At 39.2% G+C, this 24,523-nt stretch overlaps 1 protein-coding gene across 2 annotated transcripts in view; it reads right to left on the minus strand.

The window, feature by feature from the left end:
* The window catches only part of DCP2 (decapping mRNA 2), a 51,309-nt gene extending 29,357 nt beyond the window's left edge, over nt 1-21,952 (minus strand). For both annotated transcript variants that reach the window (XM_060093241.1, XM_060093240.1), the window contains exons 1-4: nt 21,768-21,952; nt 9,644-9,795; nt 3,669-3,796; nt 3,152-3,250 (exon numbers count right to left, since the gene is read on the minus strand). In XM_060093241.1, the coding sequence (XP_059949224.1) occupies nt 3,152-3,250; nt 3,669-3,796; nt 9,644-9,795; nt 21,768-21,820 (432 nt within the window). In that variant the 5' untranslated portion in view covers nt 21,821-21,952. The remainder of the gene's footprint in view (nt 1-3,151; nt 3,251-3,668; nt 3,797-9,643; nt 9,796-21,767) is intronic.
* Between the last annotated feature and the right edge of the window lie 2,571 nt (nt 21,953-24,523).

The raw sequence follows: 24,523 nt of genomic DNA on the forward strand, positions 1-24,523 counted from the left end.
CCAAATACCCAAAAATCTCTGTTTTGCTGCTTACTCTAAGACCATGAGCATGTTACTAAACTGCTCTGTTTCCATTACCCCTACCTGTAAAATGGAGATAACAATTTCCCATAATGGTTGTATCTTTCCCCACAGGATTCTCTTTAGATCCTACAATCCACACTCCATTCTCCCACTTCCCATCGCCCCAAGAATAAATTTTATTTACTTTCTTACAAATTACAATGATCCACAGTCATTACTGAAATCAGCACCACATAGATAGGACAACTTTTTATCTTAGTATCCCAGAGCAGAGAACAAACAAGATAAACCAAAGTGAAAACTGTCTCAGTTCACAGGTTAACTTACTCTTTTACCCTAAATATCCTATTTCTGCATCATCCTGACTCTTTATAATACAGTGCATAAAACTCATCAGATGGAGGTTTCCAGCACTCTTGGGTCTAGGGTCATTCTTCAGTTTTTCCAAGGTTAGGTATTTGATTCCTCCAAGAAGATCCAATTACAGAGACAGCTCATTTCACATAATTTAGCCTAAATTTCTGTTATTCCAGTTATTATCTTTTCTGGACCTGGACAACTATCTCACTGCTGTAGGACTAGTCTAACTCCATGTTTAAGATCTACAGATCAATTCCTCTAAGTAGGATGCTATGGTTCCCGTTTTGTCCTTCCTTATAAGCAAGATGACTATAAAAATTGAAGGCATAAAAAGGGAAGACTTTACAAGTACTCTGTTTCATCTCCTGCCATCTACAGAAAAGAAAGGAAAAGCTCTTAGAGGATGTGGCAATTCCTCACCTGCTTCCTAAATAGCTTTCGATTTTAAAGCGTGGGCATAAACCTTAACCTACTTGTACATAAAAAGCTTTGTCTACACGCTGTTGCAAATACTTGCTTAGATAAGTTGTTCCATACTCAATTTAAAATGCAGCATTTTCCATCATTTTTAAAATCTTACTCCAAAGTAAATAACTACTAATAGTTTTTCTAACCACTAGTGGTTTATAAGAATTTTAACTATTATCCCTCACTAATAATTATACCCAAACTTAAATGAGGCAGTGAACACTGCCACAGGAAAACAATGAGTCAAAAAAATAAATAAATAAGGCAAGAGATCCAAATAAAATATGTCACAAAATACATACTGCCATCTCAAAAAAAAAAAAATCTCAAAATTCAATCACCACCAGCTTAGATTCTAAAGATATCACTTCTAGTTATGAAGATCTTGTTTCTAGCTATATCTGGGACTTCCCTGGTGGTGCAGTGGTAAAGAATCCGCCTTCCAATGCAGGGTACACGGGTTCAATCCCTGGTTGGGGAACTAAGATCCCACATGCCGCGGGGAAACTAAGCCCACGTGCCACAACCACTGAGCCCAGGTACCTCATCTAGAGAGCCCACGCGCCCTGGAGCCCGCGCACCACAACTAGAGAAGAGAAAACCTGCATGCCATAACTAGAGAGAAGCCAGCACACAACAAAAAAAAGAATCACACATGCCTCAATGAAGATCCTGTATGCCGCAACTAAGACCCAACACAGGCAAAAAAATTAATTAATTAATTTTAAAAAATTTTATGTCTTACAGAGACTTGCCCAAAGTCATTAGGCTATTGAACAACATATACTAAAATTATACTAGAACAAAAAACTTTCAATTCTTAGGCCAGTTCTCTTTCCATTTTATCATACTTCCTCATAGCTCAACTTCTCAAATGTCAAGGACAAGGTGCAATGTTACAAATGATTAGGAACTAATAAATAAGAATACAGTATACAATATATCACAAGGTACTATACAGTTAAGGCCAAGCGAATGATAAAGACAGCAATTGCTATTAAAGTTCAGATTACCGTGGGCTACAGCTGACTGGTTACATTTTAAAATAAACAGAATTTAGGGACTTCCCTGGTGGCGCAGCGGTTAAGACTCCGTGCTCCCCATGCAGGGGGCCTGGGTTCTATCCCTGGTCAGGGAACTAGATCCCACATGCATGCCGCAACTGAGAGTTTGCATGCCACAACCAAGGAGCCCAAGTGCCGCAACTAAGGAACTGGCAAGCCGCAACTAAGGAGCCCACCGGCCGCAACTAAGACTCGGTGCAACCAAATAAATAAAAATAAATTAATTTTTAAAAAACCCAGAATTTAAAGAAGAATGAACTTCCTTATTTTACAAATAAAGAAACTCAGGCCCTGTATATAGAGCTAGTTGGTGGCAGTTCTTTAGGGAAAAAGAGTAATTTGAGCTGGGTCTAGAAAGATACCTAGATAAGATTTGAATAGGCAGGAAGAAGAGAGGACTTTCCAGGTAGGGAAATCACATATGCAAAAGCCTAGAGGCTGAAACAAATCAATCAAATTCAGAGACCAAAGAATTCATTCTTTTGACTAAGAATAAAGAAAGATAAATTTAGGAATGGCTAAGTTTTGTGTTGGGGGTAGGGGAGGGAGTTTCAATACTTAATTAAACTTCATCCTATAGGCAGTGAGAGGACGCTAGAGTGGGTTTTGAACAACAAAATAAATTTCTTAGAAAAGCCCAAATTGTGCATTTGTCTGGAAGCCAAGAATATAAACATAAAACAAAGGTTATAATAGCCAAAATATTTAACCAATAACAAATCCAATTCTAAAAGGAAAGGTGGAGAAGATATCTAAAAAAAAAGTTAAATAATAGAATAAAAAATGAACAATGAAAGAAAATGGAAACAAATGAGAGGAGAATAAATGATAGATGTGGACAAATGAATCAACATTTACATTATAAAAGATGTTACTTCATGCAGTCAAGTTCTGAAAAGAGGATTAAATGATCCAAACAAGTTAGTCTCCATGGCTAAAAAAACACACTCAGGGCTTCCCTGGTGGCTCAGTGGTTGAGAGTTCGCCTGCCGATGCAGGGGACACGGGTTCGTGCCCTGGTCCGGGAAGATCCCACATGCCACGGAGCGGCTGGGCCCGTGAGCCATGGCCGCTGAGCCTGCGCGTCCAGAGCCTGTGCTCCGCAACGGGAGAGGCCACAACAGTGAGAGGCCCACGTACCGCAAAAACAAAACAAAACAAAACAAACAAACAAACAAAAAACACACTCAAAGCATAACCACCAAATGTTACTGTTTCAAACTGCAATAACTCACCTCTCTAGCAGCACAATCATGAGGAGCTTCTTCTTTATTTACTTTTCCTTTTGGAAATCCCCAGCCTGATTTTGCTAGGTACCCCTGAACCAGTAATACCTACAAAACAATCAGAGGTAAAAATAAAACTTGCCCTCCTTTCCCATGTTCCTTTCTAAAAGCCAAAAGTGCTTTTCTCCTTACTTCAGGTAACTGTTATCACCAATAATTTTACTTGGTTAACTATCTTTCAGGAAGCTAAATATACTATTACTTTTTCTGTGAAGAAAGGCATTCTGTCCATTTTAAAGTATCTCTTCAAAAATCAAGTGATTCCTTTGCAATAAGCCATACTGCAACAAGTATAAATTATTAAGACGCAGAATGCAGATGAAATATACAAAATCTGGCCTTTTATCACTAAAAATCTAAGTATATTTTTAAAACCTCAGTTCAGAACATTATAAAAACAACATATTAGGATGAACACAGCCGATCACCATTTCACTAAAAATCTTTTATTACTACTCTCACTCACATTTTCAAGTGTCTCATCAAGAATAATTGCACCATATGTTGGCACTCCCATTTTATATTCCTTCCATTCATCCAAAATTTTTTCCACATCTTCACCTTGAGGCAGCAAAAATGGACAATGACTGAAGAGTATACATTGTGTTAAGGAAGCTACTTTCTCCCTTAATACAGCTTAACCACTTATACACATAAAAAGATCTATTTAAATCAACTGTGTATTTTACATGAAATTACTCATATCTTCAACTCACTTAAGTTTATCCTTCCTGCTTTTGTCTTTTCACATTTGTTTTCTCTTGAACAAGCCATTGCTAACTTCTGCATTTAGCCTAGACACAAATCAAGTAAACTGTGAATACTCAAATACTCTGGGCTCCCTAAGTTAACACAAATAAATTCAGGACCATGTGAACACTTCGAAAAACTCTCGTTAAGTGGGTCAAATTCATCATATTAAGAGTCAACAGATACTGAAACTGACAGCAAGAAATTTAAGCACAGTACACATACACTGGTAAGAGCTAGGAACCATCAGAATAAGTGAAAGTGGGAACTCCCTGGTGGTCCAGTGGTTAGGACTCCGCACTTCCTGTGCAGGGAGCAGAGGATCAGCCCCTGGTCGGGAACTAAGATCCCACCAAGCCTCGAGGCCAAAAAAAAAAAAAAAGAGTAAGTGGAAGTGGCTAACTCTGGGAAGCAGAACTAGGGATGACGTATACCACTCTACACTGCCAAATTTCTTTACCATGTATATATAGTGCTCCTATAATTTAAAACATTTTTAAGATGAAGATTTATTAAGGATTATAGAGAAAGGTAAATATGGGTTTTAAGGAAAGTATGGCCTGTTTCAAAAGAAACTGGGTATGCCTCCCCAAAATTGGGCTAAGTAAGTTTTTTTTAAAGTAAATAAAACCTAAACCTGCAAAGTATATGCTCAGACTTCCAATACTCCATGCTACCAAATGTCTCATCACTACAGCACTGTTAATTATGAAAACTGTGGGGAAAATTATAAGTTATGATAGCGTTTCTCAAATGGAGGACATTCTCAAGGGTCTTCAAGTCCTCTATGAAAACTTACATATTCTGTCTTTTCATTTTTATGTTAATGTAAATGCATGTAATATGAGCATATTTTCAATCATTTGGATGATCTCATCCATCAAGTACTACACTACTTGATTTTAGAGACCATACTGGTACTATTACTTTAACTGCCGTGGGCTACTAAAAACAGAAAAAACGTAATATGCAAATAGTATATTAGGGTCAAATGATATTCCACTGTAACACAGAAAGGAAGGTTTCATAACACATAAAGAAAGGTTCTGGGAAAACCTGTAGTACAGGCACATCAAAACACCCTTAAAGTCAGCATTATATTCACATTGTGACTAGTAGTTTGGTTTAAACAAAAACATCACATTAAATTCACTTTATGAAAACTAATTTTATGAGTTCTACAGCTTTGTGTTTAAAATTTTGCTTTGGTTTTATAGGTGTAGTAAGAACTAAGGTTCTCAAAGAGCTCAAAAAAGTCAACCATCTATAACAACACTGTAATTAAAAGACAGGCAGTAGATTAATCTCAATATAAACACTCCTTGTTTTTATTTAGGGAGGGGGGAAAAAAGAATAAATTATGGATATAATATTAACTATTCCATGAAGCCCTATGGTCCTACAACAGCTTGCTAGAATTCTGGAAGCTATTTCTCAATAAAAGTCTGGCTTGAGATGTTCAGTAAAATCCCTTATGTGTTTTAAAGTCACCACAGATTTTTTTGAATCTAGCTATAAATTTAAAATAAATGGATATTTTTTCCATTAAAAATTTAACCATAGTGAAAAAAACATATGAATATACCCCAGGAATATAGGTAACTTCCAATAATTCAAAGAGGAAGACATCTAGTTTTTTTCTTTCTCTTCCTTCTCCCTACAATGTTCCTCATAACTTCAAGGTGCATCAACGTCTCTCTAATGAAGTGTTATCTCATTTTTCTACCCATTAAACAACTTCTTTAAAAAGAATAACAAAACAAAGATTTAGCAAAAGAAATTAAATCAACTGACATAACCTTGGAAATTATCTACACTCTTCATTTACCTACTTTTTTTCCTATCCCAAAATCACCACAAAATGAGTGAGTTGATGAACCAACCAACTACAGTTCAAGATACACTTGGAATTAATGTTGAAAAGTACTTGCTCAAGTCCACACAATTAGCAAATAACAGAACCCAATCCAAAATGACATCAATTTCCCCACTGACAACTCTTCAATCCTCCATATTCAGGAATACATAAAGTAATTCAAACAAGGGAGTGGAAAGTTTTTGAATACCATTTTTATTTAATGAGACAATGTATTTAATTTAAAAAACCCTATGACATGCTCTGAGTAATGTTAATTATCTTTCTAATTTTTACTAAGATCACTACTTGGCTACTGTCTTATTTTCTTAACCACCAAACCAAACTATTTTGCGTCTTGAATCTGGGTTACTGGGCCCTACACAATAGTTCTAAGAGAAAGACAGAAGATCACATTGATTACATGAAGAATGTAAGAAGTTTTAAGCACATATATCTACTTGTATTACATATATTCTCTTTCTTTTTTTAACAATTCAGTGATTTTTTATATACTTTTTATTCTAACATTTTTGCAAAAACATGAAAAATCTGCTCTAACGATAGACAATCATTTAGATAGTAATCTCCATCCTTCCATTATCATAGATGATATCGATCTTCCCAAGAACAACTCATCTCATGCTCCAGGCTCAGTTCCTTGTATTCCTTGTACTTTACATCCATGCCCACTTCTGGGACCAATTCCCACAGGAACATTCTGGACCTTGCCATCAATAGAACTATTATAGTACTTTGATTAGAATAAAACATTGTGACCACAATTTTCTACGGCAGTCTTCTAATTACTCACAATATACTGTTATTCTACAACTATTTTTGACTGTTTTCCTTTCTCCATATTAGCACCCTCCTGCTTTTATTTCCTTCCCTAAACAATATGGTCCATCACTTTAATCAATGTCTTAGCAATATCCAAAATTTCCTCGCCCCACTATTCTGAACACGGCTCCCTAGTAAAACCTCAACCCAGGATCAAGTCCAAGACAGCCATTCTATACCCACACTGCTGAGTGCTTATTGAAGAAAAATCACAAGACCATGCAAAATTAACAAAAGAGAAAACAGAGGCACAGAAAAGCCCCACTATTTGCCCAAGGTTGCACGGCTGGTAAATGGCAAAGGTGGGATGGCAACCCAAGTAATCTGGCTCCAGAGTTCGTACTATTAACTTTTATTCTACATAGTCTCACCACTTCAATATCCCACAAGTACCACAAACCAATATGTCCATAACTGAGCCCATCATTCCCCCACAAAATTTCTCCTCCATTATTTTTCTACAAATGGAATGGCACACCCATCCACTCAACTGTTCAAATCAGGAACCTGGATACCATCCTCGATTCCTTCTTCCAACTTTCCTCAAACATCCAAGTTAAGACAAATTTTACTCCTAAATACCACTGAAATTTAATATCTTCTATTCACTTCTATCACAGGTTTCCATTTCTCGCTCATAAATTAATGAAATAGCATCTTAACTAGGTTTCCAATCTCATGTTCCTCCAATTCACTGCCTACACTATTTCAGAGCTTCTTTCAAAACACCCCTAGAGAAATAAAGCAAAAATGGCAAAAAGCTAACAATGCGTGAATACATAAAAAGGGTATAATGGCAGTTGATTGTAATATACTTTCAACTTCTCTGTAAGCTAAAATTTTTTCCCAAAAGTAAAGTTTTTTTTTAATCTCCTATATTCTTTTATTACTCTTATGGATAAAGTCCAAACAAACAAACATGGCCTACAAGACCCTTCCTCCAAAGAAAACTTTTATCTAATTCTGAATCTGGGTTGGATTAGTCTCTTAGCTATTCCTACTGAACCCTATGCTACCTTATCAAAACCTAACAGACTGCAATGTAATCACGTCCTTTCCTGTCTGTAATCTTCTTGAAGACAGCAACCAAATCTACCTTGTTCACTGCACAATGCCTGGCCCACAGGAAGCACTCAATTATTGAATGAAGTCTACCACACTAGCAATAAAAGTTTTTTCCTCCATATAAATGAATTAAAAGAAACTTAACTAAAACAGAGGCTTTTTTTTTTAATAACAAGGAAAGTTTTTAAAACTCATGTGCACACACATAAAATCTTACCCAGAACCCCAAAGTATGTATAGTTGCTCTGGTAGAACCCTAAGTCTATGCAAAACAGACCAAAACCGCAGAAGACAACTTTCCTGTTTTAATCACGTTTATAGCTCCTTAAAAGCAAAGTCTTCTATGATTTCTTCATAAAACCTGCTACCAAGACTTTAACAAAGACAGTGCTCAACGGTACTTCTATTCCCCTTTGATTTTTTCATTTACTTCTCCATATTTAATCTGTCAAACAGCTTGAGCATTTCTGCCACTGAAATCTGTCTGTCTTTTCTTTGTAGTCCCTCTACTATGGTTCAGGACCTTACTGCTCCATATCTCAAGTATTTAACAGTCCTTGTGGTTCAACCTGTCCTGCCAAATAAGTTTTCTTGAATACCATTTTCAAATGATCTGAGTAATATTCTTGACTTAGCCTTGCTCAAAAACTTTCAATGGTTAACAGTAATGCAGAATAAACAGAGTTTCATCCATTTTCTACAGAGCCCTAAGGGGTTCCTTATTTCATACAGCTCAAGAAAAAGCATAGGGAGCTGAGTATGAGGGTTATTTTAGGTCACCTATCCCTACTCCAACTCTACTCCAACTAGTGTAGTACAGTGAACTTGTGGGTACAATTGCATCTGAGCACATGATTTATGGTTAAAAACAATGACCTAGAAAATAAAAATCAAAGCAGTTTGGCTCAGGATTTAAAACCCCACAAATTCCCCCTATATAACTTCCATCCATATCCCCTCTTGTATCCCTGTAAGAAACTCAATACAAACTAATTTACTTCCCAAAATATCTCTTATCCTTTCCAACTCTCCAATTTTGCTCAGTCCCTTTTCTTTACCTGCAACATATTCCCCACTCCAGCCTGTTCAGAAAATGCTATATTCCCTTAAAAATATAGCTTTGCCTAAAATATTTCCACCTTTTGCCAAATTCTAAAAACACTTAGTATAAGAAGCATTAGCAATTCATCAATTTTGTTGCCTTGTGACATAGCTTCTTTTATAATCTTAAATATTCATGTCAATCTTATAATTAATAAATGATGACAAGTTTCTATTTTATTTGTAAATAGGGAGGAACAAAACCTTCTCTAAAGGCAAGGACTTCTTTGAATTTGCCACAGACCCCAAAACTGCTTTGAAAACAGCAAGTACTCAATAATTATTTAAGAATTTCTATCCCAGAAAGGTAGTAATCTGAATAAAGATCATCCAGTTAAGTGGAATAGCAAGAGGAATGTAAAAAACAGATCAGTTCTAGAAATAGGCTGGCTACATATGAAAAAAAAGAAAATCAAATTTAATTCTAATTATCACTGCACATTTTAGGGGGTCCTCAACATAAAAATAAGAATACAGTAGGCCCCTCAGTATCCAGATATAGGACCCGCAGATACCGAGGGCTGACTGTACTTTGCCATTTTACACAGTCTAAGGAACCTGAGCATCCATGGATTTTCATATCCTGCGGGAAGGGGGGTGGTCCTGGAACCATCCCCATAAATACCGAGGTACAACCGTACTATCAAACTGTGCCTACCACAATCAGGCACAAACCATAAATACATGTTTTACATTTTTGACAATTTTTAGAAATCAAGTATGTTTTATCTAAAAGGTTATAAATCTCAACAAGCAAAAGAAAATTTGTGCTAAAATACCTTATTAATAAGAATGAAAGACATTCATTATAGTAATAAAAAGGATATCAGCTTTAGCAAAGTCTCTTATCCCACACTGAGGTAATCCTGGTGTGTTCTGCATGTAGAAATCCAAGTAAAACCAATGGGCAAGTTCAATCTGAAAACACACTCGGATAGCATTGTCTCTTTCCTCGCTGGGAATATGCAAAATAAATCGGCTGTCAAAAACAAAAAACATACAAAAATTACACTTACAAACCATAGCAATTTATTTTAACCTTTTTAATTGCTTCACTCCTGACCCACCAACATAGAAAAGGGACTCAGAGCAGTACTGATCAAGGAAGCAAAACTGGCAGGAAATTACTACAGGGAAGATGAGTCTTTAAAAAAAAAAAGAAGAAGAAAAAACAAAACAAAATAAAACAAAAAAAACAAAAAAAAAGAAGAGAGATATCACATATATCTCATTCATAATAGAATTTTTTTAAGAGGCCATCTACCCTCTGTTCACAAGTACAGAGATAAACTTAATAGCTCTCTAACAATAAATTAAAGGTGAGCAAGAAAACAAACTTCACTAGGATTCCCTCCCATGTCTGGTAACATTTTCAAAGAATATATGCAAATATATTCATATACTCAAATAGAAAAGATGTTAGCTGCTTAATCTTCATATTTAAAGTATTACAAAAAAAAATAAAGAAATCATTAATAGACCAGATTTCCCAAGAAGCTCATCTGAAGAACCTGAGTTCAAAATAACTTGCAAATATACTCACTTTTAAAAAAACCTAAATTGTCTTTTCCAAGTGCATTCAGAGGGAGGAAGGGACATTTATTTTAATACGTAGTATAAGTGTGCACTATATTAAATACACATATGTATATATATGATTAAGATAATTAACCCCTTTTATGCAACAAGTCAAAATTTATGTGATCTACAGGACTCATTAAGCAACCACCATTAAGCTTCTTCCACACTTAGCATTTCTGTAATCTTTTTTTCTAGCGACCTTTACAGACAGACTGAACTACATAAAAGAAATCCACTGGTTTTTAGAGTCTTTTTCTAAAATTAAAAATAGCATCACCCAGTTTGATCACTTACACTATTCACTAGCTGTGGTGCTAAATGTTCTTTGTTGTTTTCAAGTTTCAAATCAAACCTCAAAAAAATGCTTTTAAATTATAAAAATAATGTAGCATTCCAATAGGGGATTGAATAAGTAAATGTTAAGACAAATGTATGTACAATAATCTACAATTCAATATAGAGAAACAATGGGGAAAGGAGCTTAAAACCGCATCTACACTAAAACCAAGACATGTAACATACAACGCTAATGGCATAATCTAAGATATAAAAACCTGAGCTCTTCCATACAGCATTCAAGATCCAGTGCCTGCTCACCTACACAGCCTCTATCACTCTGTAAGGTTCTTTATACCCAGTGATACCTAATTCTTAGTAATGTCCTAAACTGCCATCCACATACTGTATCTATTCCCTTTCTTGTCCATCTAGCCAACTTATAATTCATCCCTCATGACTTAACACTGTATCTCCTATATAGGTAAATCAGACTCCTCTGAACAGATTTTAAAACTCTTTCAACTCCTCCATTATAGTAATTATCTAATTTTTACTATCACTGTCCATAAACTCTTCCAAATTACTTCACTGAGATATCTTTGCATACTTTTATTCCCATAGGCTAGCAAATTGTCTGCATATACTTACAGTGACATACTGATAGTTACAATTTATCTTTGAAAGGTAAGATGGAGTAAACTCTGTCCCTCCCATAAAACGTATAAAACCTGGACAAAATACATGGAGCAGCTGTTTGAAGACTGTGAAAAGTAAACAGCAGAAGAACGATTGGGGAGGAGGACGAATATTCAAATTTACCATTTTTCACCCTCCAATATCCACTAGCTGGATTGGGGGTTAGAAGTGACCTCCAAAAGCCCTCAAGGATCAAGAAAGGCATCTAAGGGCCTCCCTGGTGGCGCAGTGGTTGGGAGTCCGCCTGCCGATGCAGGGGATACGGGTTCGTGCCCCGGTCTGGGAGGATCCTATATGCCGCGGAGCGGCTGGGCCCGTGAGCCATGGCCGCTGGGCCTGCGCGTCCGGAGCCTGTGCTCCGCAACGGGAGAGGCCACAACAGTGAGAGGCCCGCATACCGCAAAAAGAAAAAAAAAAAAAAAAAAAAAGAAAGGCATCTAAAGGAATCTCTTAACACTCGGAGACAGTGGGGGAAATTTCCCCTCTCTTTTCTCCATTCTCTCATGCCCCAGCGCCCAAGCAATGCCACACTGGTTAGACGTGGCAGCAACAGTGGCTGTAACAGGGATCCACAGAGACTAAAACTTTGATGGACGGGAACCTTCCTCTCCGATAGCAAGAGCTGGGAGGTCCCAAGAGATTAGGGCCAACATCCATTGCTTATTTTACTTCTAACCTCCAGCTGCTTGGTCCCAGGCATGAGCAGAGTCACATGAAATGTGCGGTAGAGCGTCTTTCCATTTTTGCCATTTTTCAATATTCAATTTCCTCAAAAAGGAGAGCCAAGAAGTACCAGGGAGATAACAGAAAAGGAGCAGCTCAGGAAAATGGTCCCACGAAATTGTTTATGAACTCTGAGGCTCAACCCCAAACCACACAAACTTGGATTAGAATACAAACAGCATACCACACACTTTGTGAGCTGAACGATGTATGAGACAGACCACTGCCCAAGTCTCAGACTAGCCAGTAGATGATACACAAAGACAAAAAGCACTGCAAAAACTAGCCTTCTTTTATCTGATTTTATTTAACTTACACCAAGTCTCAAAAAAAAACACCTGTCTGCTATTTCTTATTTTCTCAGTTTAGGACATTTTCTATTGATCTCCATTATGGAAGCTGAAGAATTAACAACTCCAGTCCTCCCACTCTCATTCTACACACCATTCTCATCTCTCCATCTTCCCAACAAATGATATCTTAGTTTGGTTAGTTTGTTAACTTCAGCACTATTGACACCTGGAACTGATAACTGTATGTTGAGAGGAGCTGTCCTGTGTGCTGTAGGTGTTTATCACTATCAGTAGCCTCTGCTTATTAGATGTCAATAGCACTCTCCAGTAAGCTGTGACAACCAAAAAGATCTCCAGCCACTGCCAAACTTCCCTGAGGGGAGCAAAATCACTCCCAGTTGATAACCATCGGGTTAGATCAAAAATTCAGTCTTTACATTACTATGACTCTGCAAACACAATTCAAGACTAAGCCATGTGACAAGCTACGATTGTTTTCCCTTTTAAGCACAATCCTTTGTTCTCCCACTAATTAATAAATGTCTTATTGTCTTTGCTTTGTTTTCTCTATACTTGTCACGAACTCAATCTTCCACTAGTTTCCTAAATTTTTTTTCTCAAGATGTTAATTCAGACACATCTGTTTCATCTTGAAGACTATTCCTGAGCCTTCTGATCTGTTCCAATCTGGAGTGGCTGTCACTTCACATAATACACGTCTGTCATTCTATGCTATCCTTTCACTAGCATCCTATAGTTCCCAACGCCTCCATCCTGTATTTTTTTTTAATAAATTTATTTTATTTATTTATTTTTGGCTACACTGGGTCTTCGTTGCTGTGCGCGGGCTTTCTCTAGTTGCGGCAAGCAGGGGCTACTCTTCGTTGTGGTACGCTGTCTTCTCACTGCAGTGGCTTCTCTTGCGTGCAGAGCACGGGCTCTAGGCCCACGGGCTTCAGTAGTTGTGGCACGCTGACTCAGTAGTTGTGGCTCGCAGGCTCTAGAGCACAGGCTCAGTAGTTGTGGCGCACGGGCTTAGTTGCTCCGCGGCATGTGAGATCTTCCCCGGACCAGGGCTCGAACCTGTGTCCCCTGCATTGGCAGGTGGATTCTTAACCACTGCGCCACCAGGGAAGCCCCATCCTGTATTTAGATCTGTTTCTTATATCCTGTCTTCCTCCTAATTAATGTACTTCCTATTTTCACGAAGTACATCCTCCCATGCCTTCTGGAAAAAGGATGCAGGGGAGATTAATATTAAGACATGGTGAATTTGAGACTATTTTTATCCTCACACTTGACACCTTGGCTAGGTAAAGAATTCCAGGTTGGAAATCATTTTCCTTCAGAATCCTGAAGACAGTGCCCGCTCCTGCCAGCCTATAATTTTGATGTGAAGACTGAAGCCACTCAGATTCCTTTGTCCAACCTGTTTTTTCAGACTGGAAGCTTCCAGGTTCTTCCTTCTATCCTCAATGTTCTGAAATTTCCCAGTTGTCTATTATTCATCCACTGCATCACCCATTCAATGGACTTTACCTATTTAGAAACTCACCTCCTTCAGTACTAAAGGACCTCATGGACTGATCCTTTGATTCTTCACTTTTCTCTGATATTTCCTATCTCTAATTTCTCAAGCCCCCTTACTTTCAGGAAACGGTCTCTTGCAAGCCATCTATTGAGGTTTTTGTTTCTACTCTCATATTTAAAATTCCAAAGGCTATTTTTAATTGTTTAAATTATGCTTTCACAGATAATTCTGTTATTCCATGACTGTAAAAACCTACCTATCTAAGGAGATCAATGTAGTTTTGAGGGGGTTTTTTGTTTTAAAGTTTTCTTCTATCTATATAGTTTGATTCTTTTCAGTTGCTTTTTTTGTTGTTGTTAGTTTTATGCTCTACTTTTTGTGTTGAGGTCTATTTCAGATGTTCATATTTAATGTGATAGACCACAAAGCTAATTAGGAAGGTTGTCAAACTATGAGGCACCATTTAAGGTGATCAGGCTGAGCCATTTAATCAAGGAACCTCCAATGTTAGTATTTTTAGGTGTTTCCTCGTGGGCTAGTCAGATCATCTAGACAAGAGCCTTCCAATCTCCTATCTGGAGGGTAAAGCCCAGGCTGCCACATTCTGGGAGCTGAGCAGGGGAAGAAGGATGGTTTTCAATATGTATACAGGATGCATAAACTCACTTCTGCCACTTTTCAATATCCTCTAATTCTGAAGTAGACTGACTACTACAGTAGTCTTTCACTCTATCAGGTCTGCTAAGTCATATGCCACTTTCCCTTCTGCTGTACGGTTTCCAAGTTTTGCTGCTCATCTCTTCACCCAATCTTCCTTTTCTTGTGGGTTATACATTTAAAATTGTTAAACTTTACTCTTTTTGTGGAGTAGATGTTTGTGTTCAGTCTACTATCTTTAACTAGAAATTTGCATTTCAGAATTCCCTGGTGGTGCAGTGGTTAAGAATCCACCTGCCAATGCAGGGGACACGGGTTCGAGCCCAGGTCCGGGAAGATCCCACATGCCACAGAGCAACTAAGCCCGTGAGCCACAACTACTGAGCCTGAGTGCCACAACTACTGAAGCCCATGTGCCTAGAGCCTGTGCTCCACAACAAGAGAAGCCTCTGCAATGAGAAGCCCACGCACCGCAACGAAGAGTAGCCCCCACTGGCCGCAACTAGAGAAAGCCCGCGTGCAGCAACTAACACCCAACGCAGCCAAAAATAAATCAATTAAATAAATTTTTTTAATTTGCATTTCAACAAATTTCTAGAGGATACTAACCACAATCTAAAATGGGGTAAGAAAAAGCCTAAGACAGAGAAATCCAATCCCATTCCCATCCCAATCCAGAAAAGCCCCAAATGAAGAAATGTAAGCTGGAAGATGAGAATAAGAAATAAAACTTATAAAAAAGGGTAACGAGAGGTTTATTTATGTAATAGGAGAACATCCACTCTTCTTTCATTCCTGACAGTCAGAAGTTTCTCCTACAAAAGGTGGGGGAAGGAGGAACAACACCCAAGGCCCTTTTCGAACTTTAGCAGACAGGTTTGAGTGTTGGCACCCCAAAGCAAAACTCCTACACACTGGTATTCAAGGGTCTCCCAGCATAAAAGTCAGCTCCCTATCTACTCTCATAAAGAAGCCTATCAATAAGTAAGTCCCTCTACAGCCTCATCTTAAATATGAAACAGCAACCAAAAATCACCCAATGTCTAAGGAAAATCTAATTCATGACAAAGAAAAAATTAAACACATTAAAAAACTGGTTGTGAAGAAAAGACAGTGTTGAGGATATCTCCTGGAGCCTTGGTACTGAAAGTGTGGACCCTGGACCACCTGGAAACATAACTGTGAGAAGAAAAAGAGACATTTCAGTCATATACGGACTCAGAAAGTTTACTCTCCAATGACCCCCTCAAAGGAAATTACTTTAGAATGTACACCAGCAAAACAAGAATGAAAACCATGAAAGCATAAAACAGGATTCAAGAAAGAAGAGATACAACCTGGGAGAGCTGGGAAAGGTAATTCTAGTGTGCCAGTTGTTTGGCAAGACTAAGAAGCAACCAGTCCAGATTAGACTAAGAGAGTGGAGATCTCCAAGACGGCATTCTCCAGGAAAAAAGAATTCTGTAGAACAGTAGACACTAGTATGATTGAGGGTAAGACCAAGGATATAATAAAGGAGCAGGGACTTCCCTGGTGGTGCAGTGGTTAAGAATCCGCCTGCCAATGCAAGGGACATGGGTTTGAGCCCTGGTCCGGGGAAGATCCCACATGCCACAGAGCAACTAAACCTGTGTGCCACAACTACTGAGCCTGCACTCTAGAGCCTGTGAGCCACAACTACTGAGCCCACGCACCTAGAGCCCATGCTCTGCAACAAGAGAATCCACCGCAATGAGAAAACCGCGCACCGCAACGAACAGTAGACCCCACTCGCCGCAACTAGAGAAAGCACGCACACAGCAACAAAGACCCAACGCAGCCAAAAATAAATTAAAAACTTTAAAAAATAAAAAAGAATCTTTAAAAAAATAAATAAAAAATAAAGGAGCAGATGAGGGGGTGATGGTGGACGGCAGCAAGAAACTTTGGGCATGTTGGGGGAGAAGGGTAAATGTACAAGAGAATCACAGTCCAAACATGAAGCAAAAAGCCAAAATTAGAACAAAAGGGAAAAAATTATTTCAAGAATAGCTAGAAGGAATCAAGAAATAATGAACAAAGCATATGCTTCCTTCTCCAAAAGAAAAAATTAAACTGTATTATTTTGAGCAATTTGTAGAATGTAAGAAAAGAGAATTCATTAGGACATTCATTCTCTTTCAAGATTCTTACAAAAGGATCTTGACTATGGCTAGATGCAAAAGAAACAAAATCCTAACCATTGTAGACTTGCCTCTACTGTGAAAAATATTTACATAGTAATACTGTATAACAAATGCCATTATTATTATTCAGCTTTTGCAATCAACCAGTAGCAAAATGTATAAGATTTCATAAGGTTACAAAATGTAATGTAAATACTATCAATCTTAATTTCTATTTTAGGTTCACCTGGATAGAAACTGAGGGAATGGGTAAGAAACGGAAGAAATGATGGGGCACTAAGTGCCTCACCTTATCAAATACAGACTCAAGAGACACTGAAGTCCGTAAAACAGAAATACAACTTTAAGTATATTAAAGTCACGAAGGTAACCAATGGAACGATTTAAAATAGTGATATAACTGTACTGGAAGTAGGACAAGGGCAACAGTAAGTGTAAACTAAACCCTCACTTAATAATCTACCAAGATACACTAAATCCTCAATTTAATATCTAAAGTTGATAGCAACTGGTGCAAGTATACTTTAAAATATTGAAATATCCACCAGAAGAACTGAACACAAAACAGGTAAAAGTCTGGAGAGCAGAACTGGGATAAAAGGGGTAGGGCAAGAGACTGTTGCTTTTCATTTTATAAATTCATCTGTACTGTTTGATTTTTTTTAAACCTTACAGATGAGTACATTTTTTAATACTGAAAGGCTAACTTCTTTAAGAAACTTTGTAAGAAATAGGAAATTTTGATACAGGAAAATTAAACTTCAATGCTTTCATTCTGTGAATGTTTTTGATCTGTTTTAAAGATTTTAAAGTGTTTGTATATACATACATATGTATATTTTAATAGCTAAAATAAAATGCTTTCCACAATATTTTGTTATGGGAAAAATTTCTCCACCTAACAAAAATGTCACTTTTCCAGTGTTCCCATAGATAGACAAAGCATTAGCACAAGGACTACAATTAATACAAAAATGTTTCCAGTGAACTGAACACTAAGATGGCAAGCTGAAGATAAACACAAATTATTTAATTAACCTATATGATCACCAAAATAGCAGCAACATTAGTTGCTAGAAAATACCTTTCTCCTTTTAACACTGGAGTGGCTTTACAATTTAATTCTAACGGGGCTTATAAAAAACTCCAAACACTTCTTTAAGAGAAATAACTTACCAAACTGCAGTTTTCAGTTTTTACTTTAAAAACATGCTTTCCAAATCTTTAATAAGATTATTTAAATAGTACCGGAAAACTATGTATTTTACTCTTAACGTCAAAAATCATGGCGAACCGAAGGCAAATATCACCATAAAATGGTGCTGATTTACTTTTTTACATACACATACATGTTTTATTATAAAGTAATTTTGGTTCACTAAAGCATTTTAGACCAGAGTCTTCCCTTCCTCTCCTCCAATTCCATTTCACCCAGAAGTCACCAGTTTTATCAGTTTGGTGTACATATTACTTTCAGACTTCTCCTGTGCATGCACACAAACATACATATACAAAACATTTAAAAATTTGTTTTAACAAAGGGCATAAAATGACTAGTTATTACCCTCAGTAGTATATTGTGTACATTTTCAAGACACAAACATTTTCCTTCAGTTTACTGTTTGCTAACTGCCTGAGAAATTTCTAGTGGCTGCACAGTATTCCTGTAAATGAAATGTCCCATATTCAACCACCTGAAAAATAACATTTCATGTCTTAGGTTATAAGCTGTCTAATGGTTATAAAGTCACATCTTGAAAATGTAAGTCTCTTGCTCTAATGTTTCACATAAAAATCACTCTCAAATTTTACATTCCTCCAAAACATATTAATATATGGTCAATAACTGACATAGACAAGATTAGCAGGACTATGTAATTTATCAAAAATCAAAATAACACAAGGCAAAAAAACCCTTACAGGTACTGATCATAAGAAGTAAAACTGGGGAAAATACAAAGGGAGTAAAAACAAGAGTCAAGACCAAACTTATAAATCAGCAGGTACTTAAAAAATAAGTATAGGACTTCCCCAGTGGCGCAGTGGTTAAGAACCCGTCTGCCAATACAGGGGACACGGGTTCAAGCCCTGGTCCAGGAAGATCACACATGCCACGGAGCAACTAAGCCTGCGCACCACAACTACTGAGCCTGTGCTCTAGAGCCCGCGAGCCACAACTACTAAAGCCCATGCTCCGCAACAAGAGAAGCCTGCGCACTGCAATGAAGAGTAGCCCCCCCTCACCGCAACTAGAGAAAGCCTGGGCGCAGCAACAAAGACCCAACGCAGCCATACATACATATATACATAAATAAAATTTTTAAAAATCTTTAAATTAATCAACAAAGATATTATAAATATTAACTTGAAAAATGGTATTACTTTTAAAACCTCAAGTTTTAAGAAATGGTTATTTGGTTTTAAAAAGGAGCAGGAGCCTTCCTGGGAAAAGACATCCCCACCCCCTATCAGTCACCTCTTATTCAGAGAAAAGTTTTAGCCTCCTAGACTAAATTTGGTTCAGAGAAGCAAGAAAATGCAGAAACAAAGGAAAGCAGTCTAGCATGACAAAATAATAATGGCTTAGCCATAAAACAAAGTCAAGGCCCTTTAGTTCCTCCTCAAGGCCTATAGATAATATCCTGAGCCATATCCCAAAGTTGTTTTGCAGAAACTAAAACCCCCACCAGGTGGAAGAAGTCAACTGTATGCTAACCACCAGCAAGCAGACCTCAGACCCTTGAAACCAGGTTGATAATTTGAGATTTCTAAAATACCACCCTGTTACCTCACCACCAACCTATCAGAAGGATGTCCACGAGCTGATTACTCACCCTGAACCCTTTCCCTCATCTTGCCTTTAAAAACCCTTCCCTGAAAGCCATTGGGGAGTTTGTCTTTTGTGCATGAACTGTCCATTCTTCCTTGCATGGCCCAGAAATAAATGCAGTACTTTCCTTCAACCAGTGTCAGTATAGGCTGTTCTGCACCTCAGGGGAGTAGACCCAAGTTTGGTTTGGTAACATTTTCACTATTAGTTTAACAAGTAGCTAGCCCTAATTTTTAAACACATCATTCTTACAGAGCCAAAACACAGTAATTACAAAAAGTTTTCTTAAAGGAAAAAAAAGAAATTTTTCTCTATTCTAAAAAATTTGTATAAAATAGTTTAAATACACTAACTAGAAAAACAAGTAAGAATCTTTATTTAACACAACAGATGTTTAACATGAAGTCTACAAAACACAACACCATTATTTTTAAGTAAGATTACACACATAAAATCAACCACCTTCATAATGGTGATATGACTTCTTTAAATGATGTAATCCTCCGTAATATACAAAATAAACCCAATACTAATGGGGCAATTAGTTTAGATGCCAATTAGTTTAAAACTGCACCTACCAAATCTTATACTGTAAAAAGTATAAGATTACCCATCTTTTCTAAATCACCTGTATCCCTATTAATTCATACATAAACTATTGCTCACCTTTCCAAATACTACTCATATTTAATTTTTCTAACTATAAAATGTACATCCTCTAAAAAATCTTGGAAACATGAATAAGAAAATAAAAATCATAATCCCACATCTGGTATATGTTCTTCCACTCATTTACCTAAGACAGACATCAAACCTCTTTAAGAAAAATGATCATAGAAAATGAGTGCCTTTTAAGTGGTTCATTCGAGTCTATCGTATTCCAAAAGTTATAATCATACCATCACTAAAGAAGTACAGTGACGTTAATTCTCAGTGGTTGCTGAATTAGTCTATTTACTTATCTACATGTACTTTTCTTTTGTGAGGATATAACATTAGACTTGACTTCCTATTTCATCCACCTGCGTAGGAAAAAAAGCAGACATTAAAAAGGCCTAGGTCTTAAATCTTGATTTTCTAAATTAAGATGAATGTGACCTTGTGTAAATTACAACCTGAGTCTGTCAGATGAAAATGGAAAAAACTGCACCTACCAAATAGGGTGGTTTCGAGGATTAAATGATACATGTGAAGAGAGCAGCCAGTGCCTGCCTGGCACTCAGTAATAACTCCACAAGTATTAGTTCTTCCTTTCCCATTAAAAGAGGCGTGAATGCGACACAACTACTAAAAGTCAGACTTTTAGACATAAATACGTGAAATGCGTTTGTTTTAATCAGAGCTTTCACTCATTTGTAATTAAAATTACTTCACAACCCACTTACACCGACGACAACTCAGGGTATTACTGCACCAAAATGAGTTCCTTTTCCTGAAGTAAAATTTTAAGGCCATTTTACACTTGCTTGGCTATCTGAAATCATAGCCAACAAGAGAGAAGAACGCAGGATATTTCTCTTGTAAAAGTACTCCATGAGTTAAAACCCAGCGGTTGAGAATTTCCTTTAATAAGGATAATTAAGAGACTGGGGCGGGGGGGAGGAACTCCAGGCTTTTTTTCCCACTTCCAATGATAAGTTTGGGGATGAACAAAAGAATAATTCTTTACAGCAATTCACAGAGAACGCCACGGACCCATAAGAATACTCCGGGGTAAAGGTAAATTTGAAAATTGCTCCCTGCGTAGGTCCGAGAACCTTGGGGTCTTTCAACAGAATTGGGGAAATGAGATGGAGGGAGGAGGGGGTAAAACGGTCTGTGAAAGCCAGAGAGCCAGAAAAAGCAATGGGAGGGGGGAGGGGCTGCCCCCAAAATGCCAAAGATCCAGGCTTTGGCGAAGCGCCTTCGCTTGCGGGGAAACCAAAGTAGTTGGGGAACTAAGAAAATGAGGAAATTCCAGCGCTGCGCGAGGAGGAATGGAGGGGGGCGTGAGAAACAGGGAGGCTGCGGCGGAAAAAGAGGGGGGTGTCGTCCGAGATAAGGGTCGAGGGGGAAAGGGAGCAGCGGCGGGACCGGAAAGCCCGGACAAGGATGTGAGCCGGGGGAGGAGACGCGGAGGCGTCCGGGGTCGCCGAAACTTAGAGAAAAAGAGCAGGGGACGACAGGGGGCCGGAGCAGCGCGGGGCGCCCCAGTACCTGCAGAGATCGTCCAGGACGCTGCAGGGAATCTCCACCCGTTTAGTCTCCATGATGAGGACCCACAGCAGGAGCAGTGCATCCCGGCTCCGCGCGGCCGGGGACCGAGGGTACGGCACGGAGAGCAAGCAGCGGCGGCGGCTGCGGCGACGACGGCGGCTCCAACGAAAACGAGAGGGGGAAGGGGCGGGACCCGCTCACTTCCGCCCGGCTCCCTCAGCCAGGAACGCCGAGGCTGGGCCGCGGAGCGGGGGCGGAGCCCCGGGAGCCACGCCCCTGCTCTGCTTGAAAGGGCCAATGGGAAGCTGGAGAACCGGCAGCCTGAGCAAGCTAAGCCAATGAGACGTTTGTTTATTGGTCCGTCGGCTCCAATCCGTCTTCAAGCTGTTCAGTTGCTACTCAGAAAACCAACTTCCCGCCGCCTTGGACTGGGCCTTGAGGTGGATAGGCGCATGCGCACCATGCCTCCTTCGCACTATTAGGAAGTCTGGAGGGCTCAGGTCTTCCCACTAGATCCCAAGACCAATATCCAGGGCTTCGACGTGGTCTGCACCGTCGCTCCGTGACCGAGCAGGCGCTCCGACCTCTGCACTGCAGAGCCCGTGGGCGCTTTCAGCACGAGTGTGCATGCGTGATTTCTGTCACCAGATATCCCGCGCACACACTCACCGCCGCCCGCAGCAACTCCAGGCCAAGGGCTGTGTCTCCTTTCGCTGCAAACCCCCAAGAGAGTTGTCATTTTTGTGGTGGCTCACCTCGTTCACTCTGCGGGCTTTACCCCAGTATTTGACACCCTGTAAGATCTCAGAAAATATGAATTGATTGAACCCGAACTCTGGAATCTGCATTCCACCTCCTGCACGCTCACACCACTCCAACTGGCTAGTCCTCATTCATTCCACATCTTGGAGTCCAATCCATTTGGGATCCTTGGAGACACTCTGGATGCATCCATTTCTCAGCTTGCTCCTTTTGTATCAGACCCACAGGCCCAAACACACCTGCTCAGTCTTGAGTTTAGTCCGTTCTGCCATTTAATCTCCCATCTTTTAATTTCTGTTAAAATGCCCACTGCCTTAACATCAGGTTCGCATTATTTCTTCCCCCTAGTCTAAGAGCTGCCTAACCAGTACCTCCTCCACCTCCATTCTTAGACTGTACACCTGCCCAGGTTTTGTTTTGTTTTGTCCAGATATGAACAGGTTACTATCTTTTCAGCTTCTGATAGCCCACCTACTTCAGCTTCTGATGTATGTTCAAGCCCAAACTTGGTATAGGAGCCCTGTTACCATCTATTTTACTCTATTTTCCATCTTTGTTCTTTTTGCTGTTTATTGGAAGATTCCTCAAGTTTATTTTCCAGCCATCTATAGTTTTTACTTTTCTAGAATTTTCTTTCGTTCTTCAAATGGCTCTTCGTCATGGTGGCATAGCCTCGCTTTATAGATCCTGTATTTCTATGAGGATATTAATACATTTCAAAAGTTTTCTTCTTCCTGAATAGTCTTTTATTCCTCTCAGTTGCTTTTTCCTAGTAATTTGGCCTCCACCTATCATATTAGAAGTTTTCTGGTGGTCCTCAACTATTCACTCATACTTAAGAGTATGGAACTAAAAAACGGGAGTCAAGTGCTGTAAAAGCTGATTGGAAGCTCCCAGCATGTGGGTGGGCTTGTTTCCTGAGAGCTTCACTGTAGGATGGTCTGGCTGGGCTGCTGGTTGGGAACACATGGCATCAGTATCTGTAGGTCATTCTTTCCAGCTGGTCAAATTCCCTGTAGAGAAAATCCTTTCAGGCCAAACTGGAAATATTCTAGGAGTCAAGTAGGGAAGCACAGGCTGGAGTATTCTGTTTGTTCTATCGAGTCCTCCCTGCCACAGTACAAGTCTAGTTTGGGTTTCCTCAGAAACAGGCCCTGCGACAAGGATTTGAGTGTGAGTAGTTGATTTGAGATGTGATCCTGGGAGAGACTGGTGGCAGAGCAGGGAAGTGAGTCAAGGAAAGGAAGAAAGCCAATGAAAGGATTATTATCAACAAAGTTAGCACTGAGGGTTAACTGGAGCTGGAGAGCTTTGAAGGCCAGTATGAATCACACCTCAGAGTTATCCTACTCAAGGGGTGAGGAAGATGGAGTATTTATATACTAATTTCCATCAGCTATTGGTTGAGGGCTGCCCTTGGGGTCAGCATCCCAGCCTGCCACATGGGCAGCAAGGCAGGCTCTGCTGGCCAGGAAAAGCCCTCAGGCAAAGCCCTCATCAGGTGGAAAAAATAATTACGTGATGACCAGATGCTGGCAGTTAGATGTTGTTGTGCTGCACCAGGGCAAGCCTGCAAGCCTTGTAGCTGCCCAGCCTCGAGACCAAAGAAAGAGCCCGGAGACAGCAACAGAGAAACATCGATGGTATATTGGACAGGAGGATCTTACACAAAGGGTCCTGGGGTGCCCCTACCACGTGCAGCAGATGGCAGGCAGGACATGGCAGGGAGAAGGAGGCTACCATCTATAGGGGGAATTCACATCAGGTGGGCTCATCAGTTACCAGTGACTAATTAAGGCCTATAGTTAAGAGGATTGGACAGTCATGTGAGTGAAGCAGGGACTGGTCAAGCAGGGATGTACAGGAAGCAAGAGAACAGCCATCTTGAATGGCCTGACCATGTGGATGTCCAGGCAGCTTGGTGTAATGGATTGGTGGATGATGGTAAGCCCCTTCAGTAGCTCTCTCTTGCTTGGTGTGCATTCTATCTATCC

Source organism: Mesoplodon densirostris, chromosome 3, assembly GCF_025265405.1.
Source record: "Mesoplodon densirostris isolate mMesDen1 chromosome 3, mMesDen1 primary haplotype, whole genome shotgun sequence".
Taxonomy (NCBI): Eukaryota; Metazoa; Chordata; class Mammalia; order Artiodactyla; family Ziphiidae; genus Mesoplodon; species Mesoplodon densirostris.